General features: G+C 35.6%; 1 protein-coding gene across 6 annotated transcripts in view; it reads right to left on the reverse strand.

Annotated features, from left to right (window-relative positions):
• Positions 1-27795, reverse strand: part of NAALADL2 (N-acetylated alpha-linked acidic dipeptidase like 2) — a 1333736-nt gene that overhangs the window by 532531 nt on the left and 773410 nt on the right. For all 6 annotated transcript variants that reach the window (XM_019463211.2, XM_019463212.2, XM_019463208.2 and 3 more), the window contains 2 exons: positions 19045-19318; positions 7974-8093 (listed from right to left, as the gene is read on the reverse strand). In XM_019463211.2, coding sequence (XP_019318756.1) covers positions 7974-8093; positions 19045-19318 — 394 coding nt within the window. The remainder of the gene's footprint in view (positions 1-7973; positions 8094-19044; positions 19319-27795) is intronic.

Here is a 27795-nt window from a genome sequence, read left to right on the forward strand (position 1 = left end):
GACATGATTTCTAAATTTTGGGATTCATTCACTATAGACTTTGAAGATTTGTAGATATACCTTCATTTAGTTATTTTTTTAAATGTTTATTTATTTTGAGAGTGAGAGTGAGAAAGCATGAGGTGAGGAGGGGCAGAGAGCCAGGAGACAGAGAATCCTAAGCAGGCTCCCTGCTCTCAGTGCAGAGGCCTACTGCAACTGCTGGGCTCCATCTCAGGAACCATAAGATCATGACCTGAGCCAAAATCAAGAGTCAGGACATTTAACCGACCGAGCCACCCAGGTGTCCACACTCATTTGGTTTTAAGCCACTAAAAATACTTTAATATTAGGAATTAGAATATTAGGATCTGAAGCATTCGATTAATTGTTCTTTTATTTATTTTTTTTATTTTCTTAATGTTATTTATTTATTTTTTTTTCAACGTTTTTTTTTTTTTTTTAATTTATTTTTGGGACACAGAGAGACAGAGCATGAACGGGGGAGGGGCAGAGAGAGAGGGAGACACAGAATCTGAAACAGGCTCCAGGCTCCGAGCCATCAGCCCAGAGCCTGACGCGGGGCTCGAACTCACGGACCGCGAGATCGTGACCTGGCTGAAGTCGGACGCTTAACCGACTGCGCCACCCAGGCGCCCCAATGTTATTTATTTTTGAGAGAGACAGAGAGAGACTGAGCACGAGCAGGGGAGGCGAAGTGAGAGGGGGAGACAGAATCCAAAGTAGAATCCAGGCTCTGAGCTGTCAGCACAGAGCCCGACATGGGGCTCAAACTCGAGAACCATGAGATCATGACCTGAGCCAAAGTCAGATGCTTAACTGACTGAGCCTCCCAAGCAGCCTAGTTATTCTGGTTTTAAACTCGATTTCTTAAAGTCTGATTGCTAAATGGCAGAATAATGACACACTCCGAAGTTTTTTCATTATAACTTATGATTGAAGTTGTATTCCAACAAAAACTACTTAACTTTTGTAGATACGGTAATATTTAGTCTAAGTTATTTAGAAAAATAACTAAAATCAATCAGTGGAAAATGGAAAGCGTTCTGCTTAAAAAACAAAAACAAAAACAAAAAACCCCAGTAGATTTAGCTTTTAAATGCATTAAACCATTGTTTTCTGATTTTGTGTTCTAGTCCTGACCATGTTTTCTGTGCTCAACAGAGCAGCTCCGGGGTGCAGCACTGTTCTTTTGTAATTACTTCTGAGAACTGGGTTGAAGTGCCTCATTAAATCAGTCAGTGAGCAAGTATACCCTTTGTAAGTATCAAGATAGTGTTTGCTTTTATTTTCTTAAAATATTTTCAAAAATTATCTTAAGAAAAAAGCAGGTTTGCTTCCATATACAAAACTACACCTGAAAACACCATGCAACAATGCTGATTTAAATATTTTTTCATCTGAAATATTCATATAGTGCCACATAAATAGATCTGCTAGGATCATTAATACCAGAAAAAATTATAATGCATTAAAATCCAATGAAGGAGGGTTTTTTTGGGGCACCTGGGTGGCTCAGTCAGTTAAGTGTCCAACTTCAGCTCAGGTCATGACCTCCCAGTTTGTGAGTTCGAGCCCCGCGTCGGGCTCTGTGCTGACAACTCAGAGCTTGGAGCCTGTTTCAGATTCTGTGTTTCCCTCTCTGTCTCTGCCCCTCCCCTGCTCATGCTGTCTCTTTCTCTTTCAAAAATAAATACACATTTAAAAAAATTAAAAATAAAAGGGGGTTTTCTCTTTTTTCCTATTTTTCCAGCCTTATTGCCACACCACACATAAGATTGTACCGATGTGGACCACACGCACACAAGATATACCATGAATATTTTATCTCTGGAAACTATTGAATCCTTTTACATTGTTATATTATTGCACTAGGCAACACATATTTTTGATGCTATTAATTAAATGCATATTTTAATTTTAGGAAATAAGAAATTAAATTTTAGGTTTGCCAACTTAAACTTCTACCACTTGAAGTAAATGCTGTTAATTATTAACTAGAAGAAAAAGAATTCTTTTTAAATGTAGTTATCATAGGGATTGAATTAATGTCATCAGAAAAAAAAAGGATACTGGAATAAATGGAACAAAGTATAGTTCAGCAAATCTGAAAAGCATTCGTATACTTCATGTGAAGTTATTTTCAACTATAGTGTTTCTCAGCATTTACTTTACCTAAACTAGAAGATTTCTTATTGATCATCCAATTGTCCATTTGTTGAATATTGATTGGTAAATCACTAATATCTATAGATTTTTCTAAATCTCCAACTCAACAATTTAAATTTGATTATTTTGTAGGTTAAGTAAACAGTATGAAGCTTACTTTTCTTTAAATAATGCTCCTCATTCCTAATCTGTGGGAAACATTCTACTCAAAAGTATAAACACCTGGCAGTTGTTTCCTACCTCTCATTTCCCTCCAGGCTCTTCTGTGGGGTCTACCTGTCTGTGTAAGGATGCCTTAGGAACTTAAGTGGTAGTTGGTCAAGTTTCACACTTGGCCAAACAATGTGCAATTCATATTAAAATATAAATCTTATCGGATGAATAGAAAGGAAAATGATTCATTTGTAGGAAATTACAAAATCATTTGGATTCCTGAATCGTTAAAACTCTGATCATAAAGATAAAAATGTAAACAAGGAAAATTTAAAAACAGATATCTTTTTTAAGAGACTTTTTTAAAGTTTATTTATTTATGTATTTATTTATTTATTTAAGTTTATTTATTTTGAGAGAGAGAGAGCACACATACACGCACCCGCACACACATGCACATGCGTGTGCAAGCTAGGGAGAGGCAGAGAGGGATGGACAGAATCCCAAGCAAGCTCAGCACTGCAAGCACAGAGCCCAACATGGAACTCGATCTAACAGAGATCATGACCTAAGCTGAAACCAAGAATCATATGTTTAACCCACTGAGCCGCCCAGGCACTCCTAGCGTTTATTTATTTTTGAGATAGAAAGAGAAAGAGAGAGAGCAGGGGGAAGGGGGCAGGGAGAGAGGGAGAGAGGGAATCCCAAACAGGCTCCACGGCTCAGTGTGTAGCCCAACACGGGGCTCCATCTCACAATCATGAGATCATGACCTGAGCCTAAACCAAGAGTCAGTTGCTTAGCAGCCTGAGCAACCTACGAGCCCCTAAAAACAGATATTATACTGTGTAACAGTGAGTACTAGATATGTGGTGTATGCTACTCCATTTATAAAAAACTGCAATGGCATTTGTGGATTTTTATGTGTAATTTCACCATGCAAAAAAGGCATAAGTATATGTATTTATCTGTAATTTCACTGCATACATATTTGACTCCTATAAGATGGGAGGCTGATACCTGGTGTAGACCTAGACAATGGCCCAGCCTCCATGTTCCAGCAGGATTTATACAATTTCTAGTTGTCATGCAGTATACAGTAATTTATTATTGCTTTTGTGAAAATGGCTCTAAAAAGAAAGCCAAATGCTTTTATTGCATTTATAAAATAAATTTCATACTAGAGTGCTATTCAGCAATTTGGGAATATGTGAGGGTCTTCAGATGGGCTTTACTATGTTTCAGATTGTCACTGAGAGAAATCTAAGTGAATCCATTATGACATATAAAATAATATTCTGTCTTAAAGCTTAAAGAAGTAAAGCACTTTCCTATAAAATAAACTGCTAAAATACAAAACTAAAGTAAACCTAATGCCTTTTCTCTAAGGTTTAAGCTTAAGGGAACTAGCACAAGCTAGACCTGGAGAATTGGGTTCGCTCTTCCCTGCAGTAATAAAATATGGATGTCAAGGCATATATCTAAAAGCTATTTGCATTTCATACTTTCTGCTACACCGTGTAGGGATTTTCTCATCAAACCCTTCATGGAGGCTAAATCAACACATACATAGTATTTATGATAAAACTAATAAGATCTCCTTGGCCACTGATTCTTTTTCTACTCATTTTTTAGGAGATAACATCACAATTAAGTTCCCTTTTTGCTCTATCTCAGATGCAGAGAATCCCTCCCATATTTATTACTGAACTTGATTTAGTAACTACTACACAAGTAAGAACAGATTAACTTTTCTCTTCACTCATTCCGCTGCATGTACCCAGTCCAGATGCTTATTTGGAATCATGATTAGCAGTAGTGATGCACAAAACAGTCAAGTGGTTCTCTGCCTTTTTCAACCCAGCTGTATTACTGTATTAACACACTTTCCACTTTCAGTCCCAGAATATATTTGATGGACCAGTTAAGCAAGCTCAGCTGTTACCATGCTGCACAACTTTATCTAATCAATGCTTACTTTTGCTTTACTAGGTGACTGTATATTAATGTACTATCAATGATTCCCTCAGATATCTGGGATAATCCACAGAAAACAGAGATGGCTAGAGTGGAATTTAAAAGGTTAAAGAAAGAATACCCTGTCTTCTGCCTAGAAGATAATGCTAAGTTTGTGGTAAGGCTCTGTCTGGAGGGGGATTCTGCATAGATCTCTTGTTAAATCTACTCATGGGCCTATAAGGAAAATGATCAGGGGAAATATACCAGGCTCTTAATAATTGTGTCCCATTCTAACTAAACCACTAATTCACTACTTTGTAGATATGGCCAATGGTTTCATAATGTAAATATTCTCTGGAGAAGTCAAATACAAAGAAACCTTGCTCTGTGTTAACTCATAATCTACTGGTGAGGATTTTGAATATTTGCCCTATAAATACTTAGGAAAGTTTGTGAATGCCTTATCTAACTTGAATTTTTAAAGGCTTTTTTTGCTTGTTTTGCTTTTACAATATATACACAATCACTATAGAACATTTAGAAATTCAGGAAAATATGAAAAAGTAGAAATCATTCATAATTTCACCAATTCAATTCATATAATTGGCCCCTACCACACACAGCATTTTAGTCATATAGATCACTGGTATATTGAACAAGCAGGATTTATATACCAGAGGCAATGCTACTCTGTTTCCTATTGCCCACTCAAAACATACCTAGAGAAGATCCCCAGACTGCTAGATGAAGACTTCTTCTGATAATTGGTAATTTAAAAAGTCTTATAATCAGTCTGAGTCACTTGTCTTAAATAATTAGAATACATAGTCTCACATCATGATCAAAACTCCACCCTTGATTTAAAATTTCATCTTCTTGCCCTCTGCCAGCTCAGGTCTGTTGTTGAGGAAGGAGTTACTCTGTACTCTTTCTTTCCTCATGCACTAATGATACTTATCCATAAATTGAAGGTAATAAGAGTCCCTGCTTCAATAATATGATTATTATGAAGATTAATGTGATAGTACACTTAAAAAGCTTAGAAAAATATCTAGCCCATATTACTAACAATGGGAAAATATAAAGAAGTAGAAATCATCCATAATTCCATTAACCCAATTTATATAATTGGCCCCTAGAGACTGGAGTAAATAACACTGGATAGCTGTGAGCCTTTTTGGGTCAAAGGAAGGTACATCAGAACACGGGGGGCTGGGGGGTGTGGGCAGGCAAAACATTTCTTGGCCAGGAGAAAATAATCCACTCCTGCTAGTCTAGCCCAGACCAGAGAACTTCAGATTTGACCAGGCTAAAGTCAAGTAGCTTGACAAAAATATTTAATTCCTTATACTCTTCTATTTCATTAGAAAATATACCAGTTTAGATTAGTTTTGCTCTTTGGGTAGTTTTTAGGTCAATATGAATTTGTGTTACCTCTCTACTGCTCTATTCTACGTTTCCAAGAGTTGCTATAAACATCAGCACGTTCTCCAGACCAGATGGACTACACAGGCAGCTACTTTGATTTATTTTTTAAAGAGCCAATAATAGACACCGTTTCTAGGTCCCAGGCAAATATATGCATGTATATATAACTATATCTATCTATAGATAGAGATAGATATTGATATTGCATAAATATATAAAGACATATATTTTTCTGCTCCAAGGTCTGGAGACACAGGCCAATCCCAACACAGACACTCCTTTCCTGCTCATTTATTAGATGCTGAGCGTCAAACTCATCTCTTACTCACAGGTTTCTCAGGTGAGTCAGCCACCAGTCTACCATGTTCCCCATATTGCAGAGGACACACATTAAGCCCTCCACATGGTTCCATTGAAGATTTCATCACTAGGCTTGCAATGGAACTTAAATTTCTCCAAAATTTCTATTCATAAAATCTTCTTTCCCCACCATCCTCCAAACCTTTTATACCACAGATGTAAGAGGTTCAACAATAGACTGACATGGTTTTAATGTTTTCCTTTGACACACTGGTGTTGGGTAGGTCACGTTGAAACACCCACTCATATATATATTATCATTTGATTAGCTAGTTAGCTATATCTATCTACCAAAGTACTCTAACAACACACATACGCTTACTTACACATTAAAGACTCATAATGTGACATGAAACTGCTTGGATGTAAATCCCTATTGTTTCATCTAACTAGCTGTTTGTCTTTGAGCCAGTTGCTTATTCTTTTCCTACCTCGGTTACCTCTCCTGTAAATTGAAGATAATAACGGTCCCTACCTCAACAACATGATTATTGTGAAGACTGAAAAACAACAACAACAACACTTAGAAAAGTATTTATCTCATATTACTAACATGCTATCTTTAGATGTAACAATAATATAATTATTATTATAATTATTATAAATGTCCTCTCTATAACTTGTTTGACTTAAGAGGATGCTCACATGCTGTTCAATATTCTTCTTTACCTTGTAATTATACAGTATTCAGCTATACAAATGTAGCATCATTTTCAATACTAAGCTGGACATATATAACATTTCTAAAATATGTCACATCATTGATGATCTTTATTGTCTGTTTTTTCCCCTTTATAATATATTGATTAAACCAGAATCATTGGATCAAAATATGATTAAGTCACTTAATACACATTGACAAATTACATTGCTAAAAAACTAATATCACATTGATACACACACACACACACACACACACACACACATATATATATATATATATATATATATATATATATATATATATATCAAACAATGTATTTTCAAGACTACTTTAAAATCTGGCCAATTATCTACTATCAGGCATTGATTTAAGTATAAGAGCATCCATAGAAGATAATGACAAAGAAGCATGCCTGTTCTCTTGTTTCCTTACAGAGTATACAAACAGATTTCTGGAAACTTTTTTTGGCTCTAGGAAGCAAAAATCTTTAAGGGTTTTATAAAGAGAAACCCAATATATCTTCAGAACCAGAGAGTGCCGGTGCCACAACTACACTGACCATTCTTTTTAAATAGAAAAGGGAAATGAAGTAAGAATGAGCAGTAGTGGCTGTCTATCATGGTGGTTCATTATGAGATACTTAGATAGAGCTGCTTTAATTATGTAAATGCATCTATTGGATAAGTGTTAATAAACTTCTATTTAAATAAAATAAATCAAAATTCTATTTCTCCTTAGCATATTATATTTTAATTAAATTCTTGAGCACGGTCAGTAACTGTGAAGTTATACAGTTGACAAAATCAATCTTTAAGGAGTATAAATCTTCTGGATACTTGTCTAACACAAAGCACATAGTAATTAGTCAGTTTTGATAATAGTTTCACATATGTCCTAGGAAGAGGACACTCTGGCTCTCAATTTTAGCATTCTACTATATCAGTATTATTGTGAAGAGTATGCCAATTTTATCAAGGTCCCACAAACTCATCAATACCTGGCTTAAAGTATCTTCTGTCTCAAGTAATTAATAATGACATCAACTATTTTTCTTAAAGATTTTAATTTAAAATATTCTATTTTGGAAAGTCATCTTCATGTGATACTCTCTGACTCTGTGCTTCTCCTTCTCCCTCTTTCTCTGTCTCTGCCTCTGTCTCTCTCTCCACTCACAGAGGCATGTAACTTCAACAAAACAAAATAAAATGTTCACCCCACCAGCAACAGCCATTGGACCAACCTTATAAAGTAATGGCAATTTTCCTAATTTCAGGAGTGCAATCTTATTCGTTGTATTTTTCATTTTTTGTATCCTTTTTAAGTCATCTGCATTTCCATAACTCACATCAATGACTTCAGCCTGAAAGAGAAGAAAAGACAAAAAAAGTCTTGTAGGAAGAATTCTAGCAAACTGTCCATTTAGTGTGACAAAATCATTCACAATAATTTGAAATAGTCAAAGGAGAACTATTTGCACTCTTACCTTGACCTAATCACCACAAACATGATCTTTCTATTTTTCTGTCAGGGTACAATTCTTCTGGTAACTTGAGAAAAAGTTTTAGAGTCATTTGAACCTTGCCCTCTCCCTTCTAGATAAGTTACAAACCCAATTCATCCCCTAGTGGATGACCAAGTTTGGTATATTGTATATTTATGTTTCTGAAATTTGAATCATTTTACAAAATACTACAAGATTAATTTCTTTAAATCTCAACAACAATTACACCATTCTTCGACTTGAGAACAATGTAAAGGCTTTCAATTCTTTTCCAAACTAAACAAAGCCCATCACGTACAGCTGTTCAGGTGGTGCACATATTCAGTTGTGAATGACAACTCCTTGGGTTATGCAAGATACAACCTGTACAACCAACCATATGTGCCAGTCTGGCATTCAAAGATTTCAGAACATGATCCCAAACTACAATTTCAGTCATATTTCCCACTCCCATCCATATAGTGGTCTTATATTCTATATCAATATTTCTTATTTTTAAGAATCCCCTTTAATTACTGCTAAAATTGTATACCTTTCTAAGATTCTAATGGAATTCTCTAACATAGCTGCCCCTTTCCTTCTCCTTGAAAAGTACCACACCAAGGGTTCTATCAAACACATATTCTTATGAGCCAAGATGATTCCTTTCCGGTTTGGTTTCAATAATTTTTATTATTAAAATAGTAGTTGTTATGCTTTCCAGTGATAAAATTATATGAAATGTGCTGTTTCAAACTACAGCATATATACACTGAGGCATTAAGGAGCTAACATTAGGCATTAAGGTGGCAAACAATGAGAACAGAGTTGGGAGAATCCAGACCTCTAAATTCCCACTCTTCTCAACTGGAGCTAATTACTGTTACCAGTTGTATGCAAAGGGCCTCCATAGAACACTCGTGTGAAGAAACAATTCTGTGTTTAGAAGAACATGTGAATACCACCAAGATACCAGCATATCTGTTAGAGGAAACATTTCCAGCATGAAATATTCCCTTGGCCCCTTCATTTGCATCTGTCAAAGCTTTACTGACACATTACAGCCCATTTCAAATGTTACCTACCTGATGAACTGTATTTCCCTGTTGCCCAAGTAAATGTGCCTTCTCTACTTTGAACCTGACTCTCTTGAGGACATCACTGGACTACATATATATATGTAGATAGATAGGTATATGTAGATAGATATATGTAGATAGATAGATAGATAGATAGATAGATAGATAGATAAGATATTGTTTTTCCTCAGCGAAGGGCCCATCATGCACGTTTCTCAGCCCTCATCCAGGTGTCCACCATACACTGTTAACTGTCTTAAACTGAAACGATTACAGTTCATACAATATCTCTAAAAAGTAAAGCTGTATTTTCAAATGGATTTCCTAAGAAAATACAGTTGTTAACACTTCTGTCAGAATGGCTTTGGGTTATAATTTTATTTCTATACAATGTGATTAAATCAGTGCCTTATTAATACAATTTTTGAGTTTGCTTATACCATTATAATATAAATAACTGTTGATTTATTATTTTAAAAGCCTGATTAAATAAATGATCACATAATATTAATAATCACATTGGAAAAATGAGAGAATTCATATTATTCATTTCAAAATTTCAAGCTACCTACTAATTATCTGTGATTCACTGATACCATATTAAAATAGGGATATCCCTCTCTTGGTTATATTAATGAACATATTTTTCATATCTAGTAGAGATTGGAGGAAAAGCACACTGGTCTGGGAGGGTGTAGGCTAGACTTTGAACTTTTTGTTTGTATACATACCAGAAAGGTGTGACAGTTACAAAAATACCACTTCTGTAAAAGACATTTTATATCATTGGAAAATAGTGAAAGCTTGCCTCAATAATGGCAATTTTAATTAAAGAGCTCTTTCATTATCTTTCTTTAAATAGCATATCAATAGAGTCAAGCATTTTAACATTAAGAGGCTTTTGTTTCTTTTTTTCACATAGTCCTCCACACAGCATCATTATATCAATTTATTTTGGCTTATGCACTTTGAGCCAATTTATTTTGACTTATGCATTAAAAATCAACAATTACAGAAATCAGTGTTCTCATGGTTTAACAGGTAATAATAAAAATGTATCTATTGCCTTCAAAGGATGCCTCTGAATCAGGTCCTTTCTAAAAGTCTTTCCTATTTACCTTTAAGCAAACTGAAAAATCACAGTTGCAAGAAAGCAACTGAATTTTCTGAGACACAAATCAATATACAATGATATGACAAAATGTCAAGCCACTTCTTTCCATACATTCTTGTTGCCACAATGAACCTTTTCTTATTGTATGTATTCTGTCACACTAGAAAATCATCCACTCAACCGGTTGGGGTACAGTGTTTAATTTATGTCCAAATACCAAGAATTTAGTTACATCTGACTAATCCCTTTGGAAAATATCAAATGAGCAAGAATCTATGCACTTGTTGAACTATTCATTCGTGTGCACCAATTTTTCCACTGAGGACTTCCCTGACATATAGGAGGGGGTAATGGAGAGGTTACAGAGTAAAACAAAACTAGTTCCATTTTGTTTTAAAATTTTTTAACTAGGGAGAGATATACAAAAGTCTACACATTAATTTTTATTTAAATTCTATACATTAATTTTTGACTAAGAACAAAGAACTTAAAACAGCAACAACAACTGGGGAAACTGGGCGGCTCAGTCGGTTAAGCGTCCGACTTCAGCTGGGGTCATGATCTCACAGTTCGTGAGCCTGAGCCCCGCGTCGGGCTCTATGCTGACAGCTTGGAGCCTGGAGCCTGCTTTGGATTCTGTGTCTCCCTCTCTCTCTAGCCCCTCCCCCACTCACGCTCTGTCTCTCTCTCTCTCTCTCTCAAAAATAAATAAACATTAAAAAAAAAAGCAGCAACAACTAAAATAAAAAACCAAAAACAAATATTTTATACTTTATTAAAATATTATAGTATTGAAATGACAGCAGGGGGGATGGGCCATATAGAAGCAGCTAAGAGAATAAGTGGCACAGTTTAAAAATAAATACTAATATTAAAATATGATTATATTTTGTAGTAAAATATGTGATTAGAAGGAATCATAGCAGATAATTAGCAATAACAAAAATCAAAGCATTAAAAATTGATATTCTGTTACATCGGTGTTTTTACGGCTCTACGCAAAACAAAAAAAAATAAAAATGGAGAAAATATCCTGAGCAGAAGCAACAGAAGGGAATAACTAAGAGCAATGAATAGAACTGTCATGTCCTATAGTCAGCTAAATAAAATAAACAGAACAATCATGGAAAGTAACTAGGTCAGAGAAAAATACCTGGGACCATCCACCTATAGGTGGCCTGTGCTCCACACTAGGGAACAATCCAGTGCCATGTTTCTCTTCTAACTTGAGGTAGCAAAAATTATTCACGCTTATGACATGATGTATGCTTTGAAACTTTTCAGACTTGACATTTTCAACCAAATCAATCACTCTGTATCCTCTCAGCTCTTTTCTAATTGATTCTGAATGTACAGAATATTTGAAAAGCATTGCTGCTTTGACTAAAACAGTAATTTTCTACTCAGAGTCAGAAATGGTAAACCCGAGCAGTTCTCATACTGACAAGGTACAGTATCATCACAAGTATTATTCACCTAAATACAAGTTTTACTTCAGAAATTTACTGCCATCTTATATAATCTAGCTTTGAATCCTCTTCAAATTAGTGCTTATGTCTATTACAAACTTGTAAAATCAAAATGTGCCTCCATGTTTACCTCTGTCTTTTCCAAAAAGGGTTATTATGTTAATATTTATGAAGACTTCAGATTTCAGATATTCCTAGAATTTTATTAGTACTTCCTTTTCAAGTTCACTCAATGGCTTTCCATCATGCACATCTTTATGAAAACCACACTGTACTGAAGCATGAAAGGCAATACTGCTTCCTCCCGATCCTGTGGCTGACATCACTAATCAGACATCACCTTCTCAAATTCCTCAAGATGGTCTTCTAGCTGATCAAGACCAATTAGGGGTTGGCCTAAGTAGGAACCTATATAAAGTATTTAATATTTTAATGTTAAACAATGATTAATATTAAATAACTTTTTAAATAATACTTAGTTATTTAAAATCTTTAATAACTAGAACACAAGTACTAGTCAGTTAAAATGAGCTCCTAGCCAATCAGAAGGGATACCAGCTAGTGTGCTAAACTGGTACACCCCAAATGAATCCAGCACTAAGACTAAGAGATACACACAGTTTTGTGGTCTTTGGTGTAAAAGATTCATTTTTATACTTTTTTTGCATGTAATATATAAATTTGCTGGAAAAAAATATCTGCTACAATGATATACTGAATGTAAGACTTATTGACATGATGACCACATTTTTATGGCAGAAATAACAAAGATAAACCAGAGCAGTTAATTGTCTTGACACACAGTAATTATTTTAAAAATTTGCAAAATGTTTTATAATCTAATATATGCACACCCACCTAAAAGATGAAAAAAATTAAGTTAAAACTATTGTAATACAGAAATTTAACCAGAGTTAGGCACAGTTCTGTTAGGATTTTCTTATAGGGGTAGAGATCAGATTAGGATGGGATTTCAGGAAATTTATCCATGAAGGAAGCTGGTGGACCAGTGTCAGTTGCTTCAGAAAGTGGATGGAAGGTCAGTTGATACTTTGCAGCAATTACCCCAGAAGGGTTTACATCTGACATAATTTGAGGAAATTTCTTGAAAAGAATTTACCGCTGGATCTTCCATCAGCTCTATGTGAAAGGTGAACTTCATCTGACTAAGGAACTTCCTCTTTCAAACAAATCAGAAGGAAGTTCTCTGCCCCTTAAAATATTGTTATTGACTTTTGAGTGATCTCTGTGGCTCTGGATGGAATGTGTAAGGGGTTTGAAGTGGAATTTGAGTGCACTGTTTACCCAATGGCATATGTTCCCTGCCCAAATATTGTGGCCATGCTATAATTGGCAAAACTGTTTCTTGCTGAGTACTGAGTGCAGGGAAGTTGTATGCTCATAAAAGGGATCTCAGCAGGGGTGGGAAAGGAGGGTGGTGGGGTGGGTATGGGGGTGAAGATCCCTGATGTGTAGCATTTAAACATTTTCTGTGGTTTAAATATTAGACCAGAATTAGGAGAAATGCACAGAATTGACTTCCACTATCAGGAACAAGCTGACATGAACCATTCTGGCACACCACTGGGGCACTTGTACTTGGCCTTTTAAGTGTAGAACAATATGTTACTCAGGGCTTTCCTAGGTGGTTGAAAACAGAAATGGGTATGCATTAGAGGTATAGGTTGCAGCTTGTGCCCAGGTCTTGGCAACGTAGAGCTAAGAAGCAGAGGAAGGTAAGAGGTGCATAATAGTAAGAGAGAGATGACGGTAAGAGGACTTCACAGGAAATCCCAGCTAACAGAAAGTTAGAAATTGGGGGCGCCTGGGTGGCTCAGTCTGTTAAGCGTCCAACTTCAGCTCAGGTCACGATATCATGGTTTGTGGGTTTGTGCCCACATTAGGCTCGGTGCTGACAGCTTAGAGCCTGGAGTCTGCTTTAGATTCTGTGCCTCCCTCTCTCTGTCTCTGCCCCTTGCACCTCTCTCTCAAAAATAAATAAACATTAAAAAAAAGTTGGAATTGAACATAAGGACTTTGAGACAGAGAGGGAGAAAGAAAGGGAGGGTTGGGAGAAAGATTGATGTGGACAGGACTGTTATGACAAGATACGGGGAAAACGAAAATCAGTATTTAACTATTTATGCCCTCAGTGCTAGACACTTTACTACAGAGCTCGTATAAATGGTGTTCAGTCTATCTTCAGAACACTCATATTTGGGAGTGTTTCTGCCCATTTTATAGATGAGAAAACTGGAGTGTAAAATATTTAAATGTTTTGCTAGTGCTCATAGCCTCATAGCAGTATTGAGCCATGCAGTTTGTAACTACTTACCTGACAGTTTCTCCTATTAGACTGCCAGCTGCATGTGGACAGTGTCTAGAGCCTTCTTATTTATCACTTTTGTCCCCTGTGACTGGCACCTAAGAGGTATGCAGTATGTATTTGCTGAATGTTGAATGTTGCCTGTTATATTACTCAAACCCAGATGGCTAAACGCTCTATTAGTCACCTAATCTTTCACTATCAAATTAAAATATAAGGAAAAACAAATTAATAATCATAGGGCACTTTATTTAATAAATGATACTTAACTTATTAAGGTAAGGATATTGAAGGAGTTGCAAATTCATTCAAGAGAATTCTTCCTGGAGGCCATGAAAGTAATTGGACAGAATTCTGCTGCTTTTAAAATCAATTAGTTTAGGGGCACCTGGGTCCCTCAGTCAGTTAAGCGTCAAACTTAGACTCAGGTCATGATCTCATGGTTTGTGAGTTCGAGCCCCATGTTGGGCTCTGTGCTGACAGCTCAGAGCCTGGAGCCGACTTCCAATTCTGTGTCTTCCTCTCTCTGGCCCTACCCCCCTCCTGCGCGTGTGCGTGTATGCTCTCTCTCTCTCAAAAAAAATTCAGCATTAAAAAACATTTTAAATCAATTAGATTAGCATATTGAAATAATACATAAACCTAAGGATCAACTTTTCTGCAGATCTTTCTAGTTCTGAAAAAAACTGAATTTGCAGCACCCACTGAAGTGAGGTAAATTTTATATGTAAGGTACATATTTTTTAATGTTTATTTATTTTTGAGAGACCAAGAGCGAGAGTGAGCGTGAGAGTGACAGCGAGCATGAGCCCGGGAGGGGCAGAGAAAGAGGGGGACAGAGGATCCAAAGCAGGCTCGGAGCTGACAGCAGAGAGCCTGATGTGGGGCTCCGCCTAAGGAACCATGAGTTCCAGCCCTGAGCCGAAGTTACATGCTTAAGAGACTGAGCCACCAGGTGCCCCTGATACAGAGTTTAGATATCATTTGTTAAACTATGGCTTGATATTTTACAAAATGAGAATAAGCAATGCTCTTCAGACCCAAGTTAACATGACTTGTCATTATGAATTTAAAGTAAAATATTTACTCCTAGATTCTTTGAGCTGTTAGTTTTAAATTAAAAATGTGATCGGATATTATATTTTATTATTTATTCATAATTAACAAGGCATTTTCCTGTTAATATTTGTCATATTAAACAGAAGACTAGAAGATTACAGTCAGACAATATCATAAAAGTTTCAAATCATGATATATAGTTCTGATATTTTAATTTCTCCCATTTAAATGTATTTATTTTATACCATGTAATAACAATAGCTAACAGAGCGCTTGCTTTCTTTCTTTCTTTCTTTCTTTCTTTCTTTCTTTCTTTCTTTTTTTTTACAGAGTGCTTTCTAAGTGCACTCTGTGTGCTCTACATGGTTTATATAATTTCTTCCCCACCACAGCCAATGGAGGTACTATACCATTCCCCTTATATGGATGAGAACACTGAGGCTTAGAGAGCTAAAGTGACCAACCCACAGTTGTACAGCCAGTAAGGAAGAATGCTACTCTGGGCTCTCTGAGGAATGGGGTAGTGATAAATGTGTTGATGACAATCTATCTTATGCACACAGTTAATGAGTTGTTGCAAATAAGTTTCTCCATAAAATTGCATTATTTGTTTTTACTTCCAGACACAAAATAATACTTAACAGGAAGAAAATTCCCAAATCCATAAACTGTATTAAAATGAAAACAAATCCTCTGTTCAAAAATATAAACACAGTAGACTCCAATCTCACCAACCTATATTAAATATTAATTGTTTCCTTTGCTTTTCTGCAGCTATGTGGGTTTCACAAAGGACAAAAGAAATAATTGCACAGGGATTACATAAAGCCATACATTCTATTTATAAAACTGACTAGACATTGTCAGCATTCACTACCAATGTCTTTGGTAGTATGATGACATTATAGTTGATATTTTTCTTTTAATAAAAATATGAATCACTGTTTACTCCCTGAAGCTAACCTCACTCATGCTAAATTATTTATGTATCCATTTTAATATGTATTTTGCATCTGACAGGACAACTCTCCTTAGGACCCCTTTACTGACCCACCTGTCATTATGATGGGGTAAACAATGTCACCTTTCTAGTGCACAATGAATTACAAAGAAGTTGCAAAGTACACCATCCATCATGCTGGCACTAAGTAGGTTTTTGAAGTAGATCTCAGATATCACAAATGCTGTTTAGACTGTTACCAGAAAGCAAAAATTGGAAGCTTAGACAAAACGGTCATATGATGAATGGACATGACAGCTCTTCAAAGAAAAGGGGCACTCCTCTTCTACAAATAACCTTGTCAACAGCAAAAGTAGTGGGGAGCTTTGTTGGCACTCAGACTAGAATAATTTAACAAGTGGTTAATGGCTCAGCCTGATAGAAATTCATGCAAACCCAGTGTACTCAAAATCAAAAAGTGGGTCAGCAGCAGCAACCTCTCAAGCTTGATTTTAATTAGGGAATGGTCTGAAGAGATACAGAAAATCACCCACATCCTATTAATTAGAATATGTGAGTTTCAATAATACACTTGTCTAAAACATATATATAAAATATATGCAAATATTCTATATGCATATAAAAGTCACCTAGAAACTGCTTTGCATTTGAAAATCATAATGCTAATATAGTTTGAGTTTTAAAAAAATCAACATCAATAAATTTATTGATATAAATATTTAAATTATTATGTAGTTAGTATAATGGATTTGAATTATTAATATAATTCTAAAAATAGTTATCATTAGTGTCTTCCTTCATCTAATTTGCATGGTTAATTTCTTCAAATACAAGGTGTTTGTTTTATCCATAATTGCATTTCAGTTCCTCTAACACTGCTCCCTTTGATTTAGGCCTTATTTCAAATGTAGAATATATTTCTACATGATAGCTAAGTTTATTTTTCCCTTTTAATAGCTTCTTTAAATCTTTCTCCATACTTCTTTTTTTAAAATGGTATTTTTTATAGCATTTTATAAATGGTAGATAATCCCAAAGTGACGTATGTCTTCATGGACATTTAAGCAGTTCCACAATTCTATAGTAGACCTTGGTTTCTTTAATATGGAACAAGGAAAATTTAAACATTTATAACTGATAAGATAAATGTGTGGAACTCTCAGAGATGTGGCTACGTGGGAACATAAAAAACTAACCCAGTGGGCCCGGCAGATTATTAGAGGCCCATGCTGAGGAAACAGGGACACAAATTATACTTTCATGCTTTTCCATATCACCTAAGTTATGGAATAATAAATAAATTGAAAAGCAAATTGATGAGGGTGATTCCAAGGACCCACACTAGCTTATGGGGTTTTGTTGTTCTGTGTTTTGGACCTTTTTTTTTTTTTTAAGGCTAGGAGATGAATCAACTGAAAAAGAGGGAGGTGGAAATGTGAGGGGCTAATGAAGGTTTGAGAGTCTGGGAGAAAGTATGTAGGGTAACTTAAGCATCTTGACTTGAGACCAGAACTTCTGAACCAACAAAAGAGTGCTGGCAGGTCTCCCTTTCTTTTCATTGACACACAGGGAAGTTTCCATCGTTGCCTACCAGAAATAGTATATATTAATCAAATACAATGACATGAGTCATACACTAGAAATACTGCAGAAATTAATATTATATTAACTTTTAATGAATGATAAGGCTTTCCAAGGTAGTGGTTATATATGTGGTACTTCTGCTAAAAGTCAGAGAATGACATAACAGACCGCAGACAATGTGGAACCACCAGTAAATGGACACTCTCCACCCTCCCCAAAAATGAAAAGAAAAAAAAAAAAAACCAACAATAAGAATGTATCTATACAGTTACTTCAAATGATTTAAATATTTAATATATTAATCAGAGTTAACAAGGTAGATTCTTAAAAATCTGTGCCAGAATCATAGTATCGTTTCATTTGTTTTAAATGAGGCAATCTAAAGGTTTATAAAAGAAACAAAATGTGCTTATCAAGCGCATGGTATTTTTACATGGAGACAGAAAATTTGCCTATATAAAGGAGACATAACCAAATATATATTGCATCTAAGTGATATATTGTCCTTACTGTGGGCTAGGCTCTGTCCTCCAAGATTTACATATATTAGCTAATTTAATTTTCACAACAACCTTATAAACGTGCAACTATTATTATCTCCATTACAGAGATGAGGGAACTCAGCCCTAGATGGTTAAGTCACCATAAGTACCGTGGGAAATGAGATCTGAAACTAGTCCATGAGGCTCTACAAGCCAAGCACTTCACTGCCATGCCAAAGAACTGGCTAAGCCAGAAAAAGTAAAGCAATAATCCACATCTGGCTCCTTATCTCCTGTGCTCTCCATCAAGAAAGCAGAAGTGCTGTATCTCAAATCTTGGATCTGTGAATAATCATATCGATTTTCCACCTCATTTCTTGTGTGTGTACACGATCTCAAACACAACTGCTTTCATTTCTATTCTTTCTGTCCATAGCAATCCATTAACATGTGCCTCTTCAAAAACCAAAGAATAAAATGAACTTGTCCTATACCAGCTAAACAAAATTTGAATGACTCAGTCACACATTCAACACTTTTGAATTAAATTCTTCTAACATGTTTTCACTTTCGAAATATGACAAGAAGAAGGTCAAGCGATCCAAATCTTCCTTCCCCTTCCCTGGCACCTCTACACTGAGAACATTTAATGGTTACTTTTTTATGTTACATCTTGCCAGTGAGTTCAATTTAGATGAAAGCTGTTTTTTTCTAATTCCGTTTCACTATAAATGACAGAGACAAATGGTCATATTACCTCGAGAGTTCCTTTGGCAGAATAGGCTGCATATGAGTAAAGCAGATCTTGGCTGCTGTGTTTTCTGGCTTCTTCGCTGCAAGGCTGGCCATTAGGATGAAAGCATTGGCCACTGCTGCTCAGAGACACAGAGCTGGCAGAAGGGCCTGGCAGATTAAGCAACACAGAGTAATTTACAAACTGTACATCTTCTAGGCCCAGGGAAGTCCAGTGACTCTTAATCTTCTTTGAAATTTCTGTGTCATCTTCACTTTTATACAGTTGTACCAAATTTCTGAAAGAAATTTAAAAATCACACTCTAAATAAACGAAAAAAATTATCTCTTGAGTTATGACCATTTAATATATGAACAATTATTAACAGATGTAGGATATGAAAGATGAACTAGACAGGACACTATACAAGAAACTCACAGGCTGGGAAAGGTGGTGAGCTCACAGAGAAATTACACTAAATCAAAGCAGAATGAATTAAGTTCTTAAATTAAGAACAAATAAAGCACTATGGGAATCCAAGGAAAAGGGTGATTAATGCCAACCAGTTCTTTTATTAGTTCTGATCTTTCTGTGGACATCAACATATAATCCATTTACAACTCAGTTCCAAGACTAGGGGTCATGCTGGTGAAAACAGTTTTGTATTGCAATTAATATGATTCCATATAGAGTTATGTGATTAATATATAGTTATTGCTATTTAAAATGATCTGGAGAGTGTTGGAGTTATTACTGAGGATGCCTGGTTAGCTAAAATGTAACAGGGAGATTTCCGGTGGGCTGAAGTTCCACTTGGGAGGGGCCTGGGTCTCTTGGAATGCAGGAGGCCTGTGTAAACCACCCAGACTGGGGAATCCTCCTGGGCCTGCCCTCCCAGGCCTTTCTGCAGTCCCAGGGGAACTCCATTATCTATACATTGTATACAAAGTTTAGCAAAACAATAGGACACATAGACCTTTGCTGCATATCTCTGATTTGATTATTCTCTTGTGATTGTCATGTACCCTTTGTTTTTGCGTGCCTGAAATGTATGCCCTCTGTACACAACAAGTCAACTGAGATTTGTGACTGGTCTGACACTGCAATAAATGAGAATAAGCTTGAGGCAAACGGGGTTCTTCCTCTGTGAGCATTGACTCCCATTCCTTTTCTCTTTCTTAGCAAAGGGTAATCTTTCATGGGTTGGCACAGGGTTTGTTGGTCATTCCAAGCAAGAGAGAACACTTTTGATACAAATTACGTGCCAAAACTGTGAGCGCAATGATATGCAATAAAATTGGTGTATCATGCTAAAACCAACCACAGATTATCAAATCAATATGAAATTAATTTTTGCGTGTGCTTGCTGTAGTCTATATATTTATTCCTTATCTATTCTGTAATCCAATGACACTATTTTTCCTTATGACATCCTAAAAGCCAGACAAAATCTGTAAAAATAGACACACACATGCACGCGCAAACACACGTACACACACGTATGAGCAGAACCTAGAACAAAATCAGAAATGGGAAATTTAAAAATATTAATACAATAAAGTTTTGTTTAGGGCTAGGATACAAAGGGACCAGTTTATTTTTTGACAAAAATATATCTTCTTATAAGAATTTTATTGCTATCCAAAACATTACTTAAATGGATACTACTTAAGTGGATACTGTTTTATTTTTTCCCATCACATTATTTTTCTCACACATATTTGATTTTTTAGGACTCTATTTATTCAAAAATCCCCAAATGAAAGACATCTGAAAAAGGAATAAAAAATACACACATCAGGAAAAAAATACATATAATATAGAAAAGCATTACTAGAGACAAAGAAGTAGGTGTGCTGACATAGCTAAAAGGCAGTCTATACATGAAGATGAAATAATAAATAATTTCCCAATTGCTTTCTAAGGTTATTTCTATTTTTTCTTAATATGCAGTTTGACCAATTATAAATGCCATGTAAATTTTATGAAAGAGTCGATTGAAAGAATTTCACTTTTTCTTCTGAAAAAGACTGGTGGGCCTTCTGTTGTGTGTGTGTGTGTGTGTGTGTGTGTGTGTGTGTGTGTGTGTGTGTGGCAGGGGAGGTTTTTGTATGGTTGGCAAATTAGATTGTATATATTTAAAGTGTACAATATGATTTGATATACATGTATGTTATGAAATTATCACAAATTACCACATCCATCACCTCAATATTTACCTTATGTCTGTATGTGTTGTATGTTGAAGTTTTTAAAATTTCTTTTATGTTTATTTATTTTTGAGAGAGAAAGAAAGAAGGAGTGGCAGAGAGAGAGGGAGACAGGATCTGAAGCAGGCTCTGTGCTGATAGCAGAGAGCCCGACGTGGGTCTCAAACTGAGGAACCATGAGATCATGACCTGAGTTGAAGTCAGACACTCAACCCAACCAACTGAGCCACCCAGGCACTTCTGTGTGTTGAAATATTTAGGACGTCCTCTCTTAGCAAATTTGAAGTACATAATGCAGTATTAACAATACTCACCATGCTGTACAGTAGGTCCTCAGAAACTATGCATCTTATAACTGAAAGCTTGTATCCCCTTGACCAACACGTCTTCCTTTCCGCCACCCCCAGTGCCCTGGCAGCTATGATTATACTCTTACTATGAGTTTGTTTGTTGGCTTTTTAGGTTACATACATAAAAGATATGACTCAGTATCTGCTTTTCTCAGTCTCTGTCTTATTGCACTTACCCTCTGTGAGATATCTCTGTTGTCACAAAGCCATGATCTCATTTTTTATGGTTGAATAATATTCTACTGCACATTGATCCCACATTTTCTTTATACATTCATCCAAACATGAGCACTTAGATTATTTTTGTACTTTGGCTATTGTAAATAATGCTGCAATGAACATGAGTGCAAATATCTCTTCGAGATACTGATATAATTTCCTTTGGATATATACCCAGAAGTGGATTGCTGGATCATATGGTTTTCTAGTTTTAATTTTTTGAGGAAACTCCATACTGTTTTCCATAATGTCTGTACCAATTTACATTCTCACCAATAGTGTACAAAGGTTATATTTTCTTCACATCCTCATCAGTATGTTTTTTTATTTTGTTTTGTTTTGTTTATAACAGACATTCTAATAGATGTATGGTGGTATTTCATTGAGGTTTTGTTTTGTATCCCCTGATGATTAATGATGTTGAGCACCTTCATGTATCTGTTGGTCATTTGTATATATTTTTTGGAAAAATGTCTATTCAGATCCTTTGTCCATTTTTAAATTGGACTGTTTGTGATTTTTTGCTACTGAATTGTATAAATTCCTCACTGTCATTCACTTTATTTTTATTTTTTTAATGTTTATTTATTTTTGAGAGAGAGAGAGAGAGAGAGAGACAGAGAGTGCAAGCAGGGGAGGGGCAGAGAGAGAGGGAAACACAGAATCTGAAGCAAGCTCCAGGCTCTGAGCTGTCAGCACAAGGCCGGACACAGGGCTCAAACTCATGAGCTGCAAGATCATGATCTGAGCGGAAGTCGGATGCCTAACCGACTGAGCCACCCAGGCGCCCACTGTCATTTACTTCTTATCATGCATAGGAAAGGCTGCTGGGGAAGATGGCTCCACCAAGAGTCAGACTGATGTTCAGCCAAGACTGCACTAAGTCCTGTACCCCAAGGTAAGGCAAAAATTAATTACTGGTCAGGATCTGTGATAAAGGTTTTTTACCAGGGGTGGGGATAAATAAAATATGGACCCCTTATCAAATATATGTTGTGTAAATATTTTCTCTCATTCCACAGACTTTTCTCATTTTGTTGTTTCCTTTGCTGTGCAGAAGCTTTTTAGTTTGATGTAGTCTCACTTGTTTAGTTTTGCTTTGTTGCCTATGCTTTTGTTGTCATATCAAAAAAAAGTTGCTAGGACCGACGTCAAGAAATATTCCCTTTGTTTGTTTTCTTCTGGGAGTATTGCAGTTTCAATTTTATATTTAAGATTTCAATCTGTTTCAAATTAATTTTTGTGAATGGTGAGATATAGGGGTTCAATTTAATTCTTTTGCATCTGAATTCCAGTTTTTCAACACTGTTTATTGAAGAAACTATTCTTTCCCCATTTTCTATCCTGGCTTCTTTGTCAAAAATTAATTGACATATATGTATGGATTTATTTCTGGGGACTCTATCCTGTTGCATTGGTCTATTTTTGGTCATTGGATCTGTTTCATTTGTCATTTTTTTCAAAGTTTATGTATTTATTTTTGAGAGAGTGCACGTGCACCCACGAGTGGGATAGGGGTGGAGAGAGGGAGAAAGAGGATCCCAGGCAGGCTCAGCACTGTCACTGTGGAGCTGGATATGGGGCTGGAACTCACAAACAGTGAGATCATGACCTGAGCCCAAATCAAGAGTCAGATGCTTTAACAGATGGAGCCAACCAGGTGCCCATTGGTCATTGTTGATAAACAGATCACTTTTTATGATCAGCCTTTAGGCCATACTGTAATATTTTGATTATTATAGATTTAAATCAAGAAATGTGATGTGTCCGGATTTGTTCTTCTTTCTCAAGATAGCTTTGGCTACTCAGGGGCTTTTATGGTTCCATGTAAGTTTTAGGGTTGTTCTTTTTCTGTGGAAAATGCCATTGGAATTTTGATAGGGATTGCAATGAATCTGTAGATTACTTTGGGTAGTATGTTCATTTTAACAATACTAATTCTTCTAATCGAAGAACATGAGATACCCTTCCATTTTATTTGTGTCTTTTTTACATTTTTTTCACCAATGTCTTATAGTTTTCAGTATATATGTCTTTTACTTCCTTGGTTAAGTTTATTCCTAAGTATTTTATTATTTTTAGTGCTATTATAAATAATATTTTTTCTTAATTTCTGTGTCATATAGTTTGTCACTAGTGTGTAGAAATGCAACTGATTTTTTATATTGATTTTGTATCCTGCAACTTTAACTGAATTCATTAGTTCTAATGTTTTTTGTGGAAGCTGTAAGGTTTTCTGTATATACAATCATGTCATGTGTAAACAGAATTTTACTTCTTTATTTCCAATATAAACAAGTAATGTATATATGTATGCCTAATTGTTCTGACTAGGACTTCCAGTAATGTATTAAAGAAAAGTGGAGAGATTGAGAATCTTTGTCTTTTTCCTAATTTTAAAGTAAAGACTTTTACCTATTCATTGTTAAGTATGATGTTAGCTATGAACTTGCCTTTATTATGTTATGTATTCCTTACATACATAATATAATGAAAATTTTTATAATGATAGGATGTTGAATTTTGTCCTATGTTTTTTTTCTGCATCTGTTGAGATGATTATGATTTTTATCCTCGGGCACCTGTTGGGATGAGCACTGGGTGTTGTATGGAAACCAATTTGACAATAAATTTCATATTTAAAAAAAGATTTTTATCCTTCATTCTGTTTAGATGGTGTACCAATTTTATTGATTTGTATATTTTCAGCCATCCTTGAATTTCAAGAGTAAATCCCACTTGATCATGGTGTATGATCCTTTAAATATATTGTTGAATTCTGTTTGCTAGTATTTTGTGTGGGGATTTTTACATCTAGGTTCATCAGGGTATTGGCCTATAATTTTCTTTTCTTATACTATTCTTATCTAGCTTTGGTATCTTTTGGCCTGAGATAATGAGTTTCAACTTTTTGGAAGAGTTTAAGAAGGTCTAGCATTAATTGCTCTTTAAATGTTTGAAAGAATTCACCAGTAAAGCCATCTGATCCTGGGGTTTTCTTGGTTTGGAGGTTTTGATTATTGATCCAATCTTCTTCCTAGTTATGCATCAGTTCAGATTTTCTATTTTTTCATGATTCAGTCTTGGTTGGTTGTATAGTTCTAGGAATTTACCCATCTCTTTTAGGTTGTGCAATTTGGTGACATATGATAACTCATAGTAATCTCTCATTTCTTTGTATTTCTGTGGTTTCAGTAAATGTCTCTACCTTTATTTCTAATTTTGAGTTCTCTCTTTTGTCTTATTTAGTCTAGCTAGAGGTTTGTCAATTTTATATTTAAAAAGAAAAAGCTCTTAGTTTCATTGATCTTTTTATTGTTTTCCTAGTCTCCATTTCACTTATTTCTGCTCTGATCTTTATTTCCTTCCTTCTGCTAAGCTTGGGATTAGTTGGTTCTTCTTTTCCTAGTTCTTTAGAGTATAAAGTAAGGTTATTCATTTAAATGTCTGTATATAATTGTTATATCCTCTTGATGAATTGAAACCCATCATATAGTGACCTTCTTTGTCTAGTTAGACACAGTTTTTGACATGTCTATTTGTCTAATATAAGATTGCACAGGTCCTCAGTGGCAGATGCCATGGGTGTACACAGTAGTAGTGAGAGCTATTAGGGTCAGGGCAAAGGCTTCTGGGGACTTCCTCTTTCTTTTTCTCCCATGGGGGATATCGTGACCAAGGGTATCTCTCTCAGTGCCTGGTCAGCTTGCAGCACCCTTGCAGTGGTCGTGATACTGGTATCTGATGCATAGACACTCACAAAGCAATCACAAAGCCAGGGTCTAGAGTGTAGACACTTATAGAGTGGTAGTGGCTCCCCAGGCCCAGAGCTTTGGCAAGGCACAGCAGTAGTGACTCCAGTGCCTGAGCTACAGGAATATACAAAGTGACAGCTATATGCAGGTCTAAATTGTGGGAGCATGTAGAGCAGCTATGGCTCTAGGGTCGAGGGATGCAGATGGTTGGGTGGTGGTGGCAGCCGTGGTCCTGTGCAATAGTAGCTCCTTCAGGTAGAGGAGGGGCACAGTAGCATATCCCTTCCTTAGGAATCTGCAGCAGTGATAGCTTTTGGTTAACTCAGTGGTGAATGCTGCTGGTGTCCTCTGAGGGTCAGGCCGCTGAAGTCCATACCAACAAACATCACGGGGTTTCTATTATGAAAGCTCTGGAGAGTCTGTGCCTGAGGTCCTCACTGGCAAAGACTGCTTGAGTCCTCCATGGAGTTAGCCACTGGGAACCACAGAGGAAAGGCCTCTACTCTTCTTCTTGGTTCCTAACCACTTCTGGATGTCTCAGCTAAGCCAATCTCAATCCTTTCCATGTAGTTATTCTCCATTTTGCCCCACTGTGTTGCTGTATGTTCTTAATTGGACTCTTGAGCCCTCCCAAAGCTATTTTAATTCTTGGATACCTAATTGTTATTTGTGGGGAGATGACGGTTGGTAAAACCTACTCCCTCATCCAGCTCTCTATCTCTCTATCCTGTTCTTTTGTTGCTTTATCTGACTTCTGTATCCCCATCCTTTTTCTTTACTGCTACTGTAGTTTTCTCTGCACTACTTGGAGTAGGGAAGGTAAACTAATTGAGTTGAAAGTTAACTCAGTTTGAGGATTCAGTTATTTATAAAGATGCATCAATAATGTTCTTTTGTAATATATATATAGAAATGCAGAACACATATTTTATTTATGCACATTTGGCTGTATATTAGTCAACATTAACAGAAAAACAAAAGTGAAATTTCAATAGTCTTTTTTGTTGTTGTTGTCCTTCTGCTCAGTTAATTGATGAGCATGAATCTATCCATGAGTATGTAAAATGTTTAATCTGCCATTTGTTTCGTTGGTCTCAATTCCAAAGCGCTTTACAGTATAAGCAACTCAAAAAACGTTAAATTTTTCAAGATGTATATATTATATAAGATGGCCTTGAAAAGCAAATCAAATACTTCTTTAGGGACACAACTGAAGAATTAGTAATTTGTCCCAATGCTGGAGAATTTCTATTTATTATTCAGTACTAAGCTAAAATTTATGAAGAGAGAATATCTGCATGCTCTACTTCACTCTGAATTGAAGGGATATATACTTTTTGTATTATAATTTCATTTTTATACTATGAAAAATGGAATATATAAAGAACATATATATAAAGTATAAAGAATAATGAAGGAACAACCCAGATTATGAGGTATAACATCTCTGATATTATTGAAGCCCCTTTGGTACTCTTTATTTATTGGTATCCCCCCAAAAAATCTGATTTTTTTTCTTTTTTTGCATCTCATTGCCTTTTTTTGTATAAATAATATATATGTATATATATATATATGACGTTAACAATTAACCCTTTATTTTTTGAATATTTGCTTTTATATAGTTGGTATTTCATATAGATATAGATATAGATATAGATATAGATGTATATATCCATTTTCCACAGATTTAGTGAGATATAATTTGTATAAAACATTGTATAAGTTAAGGTGTACAACACGTTAATTTGATACACGTTATTGCAAAACGATTACCACCATAGTGTTTGCTAACACCTCCACACATCACATAACCATCGCAACCTACAGCATGGTGATTATAGTTAAAATATATATTCTTTTGTGTTTTTTTATCACTTACTATTAGGTTTCTGAGATTCCTCCTGATTTATCAATTTCCTAAGATAAATATTTTAAAATTGTTCCCGGTTTTCCATTATTAAGAAAGACAAGAAATCATTAGGTAAACTATTTTCTTTTTCAAAGGAGAAAGCAAATATACGAAATTAGAAAATAACCACAGGCACAGAAGAAACTTAAAATAAAAACAAAAAAATAAAAAATAAAAACAAAAACAAACAAAAACTATGAGAACATCTACACAGCTCAGTGTAAATAAACTTTCCATGAACACCTGGATGACAGAATTCTTCCTTTGTCCCCCAGCTCCTCTCTCTGCCCTCTCCGTCCTGCATGCCTCGAAGGTTGACCTTTATGAAA

This window comes from Panthera pardus, unplaced genomic scaffold (genome assembly GCF_024362965.1).
Source record: "Panthera pardus isolate Hobbes unplaced genomic scaffold, ASM2436296v1 HiC_scaffold_16, whole genome shotgun sequence".
Classification (NCBI taxonomy): Eukaryota; Metazoa; Chordata; class Mammalia; order Carnivora; family Felidae; genus Panthera; species Panthera pardus.